The sequence below is a fragment of the Elephantulus edwardii genome, unplaced genomic scaffold (genome assembly GCF_000299155.1).
Source record: "Elephantulus edwardii isolate Elephantulus edwardi_28Jun2011 unplaced genomic scaffold, EleEdw1.0 scaffold00560, whole genome shotgun sequence".
Lineage (NCBI taxonomy): Eukaryota > Metazoa > Chordata > Mammalia > Macroscelidea > Macroscelididae > Elephantulus > Elephantulus edwardii.
In genome coordinates this window covers 14,081-17,441 of record NW_006400310.1, presented here as the reverse complement: position 1 = coordinate 17,441, position 3,361 = coordinate 14,081, and the positions used below count along the sequence as shown (strand labels likewise).

Here is a 3,361-nt window from a genome sequence, read left to right as displayed (position 1 = left end):
ATTATTTTCATGTTGTTAACATGTTGTAAAGAGGGACAAGTCCTTGGAGAGAGACATCATTTTGGGAGGATGGAGGGACAGGACAAGAGAGGAAGACCCTTGATGAGATGGCTAGGGAATTGGGGGTAAATATGTCAGAGACAGCAAGATTGGCACAGAATAGAGGAGGGTTTAGGGCTGTTGTACTTGGGGTCATAGTGAGTCACAGGTGACTCTACAGCACATAACAATAAGAAGAATTAATTTATAGCTTAGGTGTGTGTATGCTTGCTTGTTTATTGTTTGCTCTTATTAGGACAGCACTTGCCTGTGAGTTTGCTAAATTGAGGTAATCTGACATGGTGTGTCAAATGCCACAAAGGTCACCCATGGTTGATAGTTTTCAGTATAGATCCCAAATTAAGATAGATTAGTAAGCACAACTGGCCATCTACTTCTAAAATAACAGACCTCTAAAAATCCTATGAAAAATAGAAGGACACAGGTAGATATAGTATTAGAAGTAGAAGTCAGATTCTAAGTCAATCAAAATGAGGAGAACCAGCTGAAAACATCCTTTAATAAGAAAATATTAATATAAGAAAACTAGAAGTTATACAAAAATGAAACAGAACGCATAAACATCAACATTCTAAGCATTAGTAAGATGAAATGGACTGGCATTGGCCACCATGAATCAGAAGCATGATCTCTTCAAGGATGTTGTTGTTGTTGTTGCGTACCAGAGTCAGAACCGACCCACAGCTGACCCTCCAGGAGGTTTTCAGAGGCAGTTAACAGCACAAGAGGAGCTTGGCCATCTTTCTCCCACGGAACAGCTTGTGAATTCAAGCTGCATGCACAGCTTCTTGCCACTAGACCACCAGTGCTCCCTAGCAGTAGTAACATTAAAACACAATTTTCACTGCTTTATATAGCATTTTCTTTTAAACCTAGCTATTAAGTCATTTGCAAATGGATAACAACTGGAAGGTAAGTCTGTAAAATCGTCCTCTATGAAAGAATTTGTTACTGTTTTATCATTACTGCTTGGTGGTATGAACTGAACTCAACCAAACCTACTGTCATAGAGCCTGTAAAGTTCACATATACCCTCCACTGTGTTTCCAATGCTGTAACCCTTTACAGGTGCTAGAAGTTAGGATCACAACCCATCAGCACTTCAAACACCAGGAAAATTACCTACAATAGACAGGTTGCAGTGGATCTGTCTGACTCTGACAGACTAGTGAGAAAAGTCTACTGATCGAAGTCCAAAAGTCAGCCAATAAAATCGACAAACCACAAGCAAACAAAGGAAAACAAACCACAAACTAACAAAGGAAAACACACAAAAGTCAGTCGGTGAAAACCTTACAGAGAACAACAAAATATTGTCTGAATCACCTACTTCAGTCATGTTATTAGGAGGAATCAAGCACTGGAGGAAAACAAGTTTCATAATGTAAAGACCTAGTGAGGGCAAATGATATGTAGAGTGAGGAGCCTGGTAAATCAGGCTCCAACTGCGGGTGCAACTAATACTAAAGCAATAGAAAATTAACTTTTAAAAACACATTGTAAAGGGATGCCCAGTGTTACCACTTCTATTCAATATTGTATTGCAAGTACTTGCTAGGGCACTACAATAGGAGAAGGAAATAGATTTCTTTTCAGCCCTGTCGGAGTTGGCTGTGCTGCGTTAATTTCTACACCAGGCTCTCATTTAAGAGATGATGATGTTGGGCACTGAAGGAGGAGAGGGGTTTGTGGTGAAGGTCCGGGGCTTGCCCTGGTCTTGTTCGGCCGATGAAGTGCAGCGTTTTTTCTCTGACTGCAAAATTCAAAATGGGGCCCAAGGTATTCGTTTCATCTACACAAGAGAAGGCAGACCGAGTGGTGAGGCTTTTGTTGAACTTGAATCAGAAAATGAAGTCAAATTGGCCCTGAAAAAAGACAGAGAAACTATGGGACACAGATATGTTGAAGTATTCAAGTCAAACAACGTTGAAATGGATTGGGTGTTGAAGCATACTGGTCCAAATAGTCCTGACACGGCCAATGATGGCTTTGTGCAGCTTAGAGGACTCCCCTTTGGATGTAGCAAGGAAGAAATTGTTCAGTTCTTCTCAGGGTTGGAAATCGTGCCAAATGGGATAACATTGCCGGTGGACTTCCAGGGGAGGAGTACGGGGGAGGCCTTCGTGCAGTTTGCTTCACAGGAAATAGCTGAAAAGGCTCTAAAGAAAGACAAGGAAAGAATAGGGCACAGGTATATTGAAATTTTTAAGAGCAGTCGAGCTGAAGTTCAAACTCACTATGATCTGCCTCAGAAACTTATGGCCATGCAGCGGCCAGGTCCCTATGACAGACCTGGGGCTGGCAGAGGGTATAACAGTATTGGCAGAGGAGCTGGCTTTGAAAGAATGAGGTGTGGAGCTTATGGTGGAGGTTATGGAGGCTATGATGACTATAATGGCTATAATGATGGCTATGGATTTGGTTCAGATAGATTTGGAAGAGACCTCAATTACTGTTTTTCAGGAATGTCTGATCACAGATATGGGGATGGTGGATCTGCTTTCCAGAGCACAACAGGACACTGTGTACACATGAGGGGGTTGCCTTACAGAGCTACTGAGAATGACATTTATAATTTCTTTTTACCACTCAACCCTGTGAGAGTACATATTGAAATTGGTCCAGATGGCAGAGTAACTGGTGAAGCAGATGTTGAGTTTGATACTCATGAAGATGCTATGGCAGCTATGTCAAAAGACAAAGCGAATATGCAACACAGATACGTAGAACTCTTCTTGAATTCTACAGCCGGAGCAAGTGGTGGTGCTTACGAACACAGATATGTAGAACTCTTCTTGAATTCTACAGCAGGAGCAAGCGGTGGTGCTTACGAACACAGATATGTAGAACTCTTCTTGAATTCTACAGCAGGAGCAAGCGGTGGTGCTTATGGTAGCCAAATGATGGGAGGCATGGGCTTATCAAACCAGTCCAGTTACGGTGGCCCAGCTAGCCAGCAGCTGAGTGGTGGTTATGGAGGTGGCTATGGTGGTCAGAGCAGCATGAGTGGATATGACCAAGTTTTACAGGAAAACTCCAGTGATTTTCAATCAAACATTGCATAGGTAACCAAGAAACAGTGAACAGCAGCTACTACAGTAGTGGAAGCCGTGCAACTATGGGAGTGAACGGAATGGGAGGGATGTCTAGCATGTCCAGTATGAGTGGTGGATGGGGATTGTAATCCTGATCACTGACTCTAGTGAACATTTTTTTAAAAGAAAAAAAACTTACATAAAACAGTTTTTGCAATTAAAAAAAGCATTAAAATCAGCAAAGAGTTAAACTGTCACTATATACA

At 41.8% G+C, this 3,361-nt stretch overlaps 1 protein-coding gene across 1 annotated transcript; it reads left to right on the top strand.

Annotated features, from left to right (window-relative positions):
- Nucleotides 1–1,715: 1,715 nt before the first annotated feature.
- LOC102857544 (heterogeneous nuclear ribonucleoprotein H-like) lies at nucleotides 1,716–3,125 on the top strand. The gene is made up of 2 exons (XM_006903310.1): nucleotides 1,716–2,817; nucleotides 2,875–3,125. The coding sequence occupies exons 1-2, from the start codon at nucleotides 1,716–1,718 to the stop codon at nucleotides 3,123–3,125; spliced, it is 1,353 nt and encodes a 450-aa protein (XP_006903372.1).
- Nucleotides 3,126–3,361: the final 236 nt, after the last annotated feature.

Bases quoted from the DNA above. Each gene is read 5' to 3' on its own strand.
- LOC102857544 (XM_006903310.1), top strand. From the start codon at position 1,716: ATGATGTTGGGCACTGAAGGAGGAGAGGGGTTTGTGGTGAAGGTCCGG. The intron at 2,818-2,874 runs GTGGTGGTGCTT...CTACAGCAGGAG, and splicing joins GAATTCTACAGCCGGAGCAA to CAAGCGGTGGTGCTTACGAA.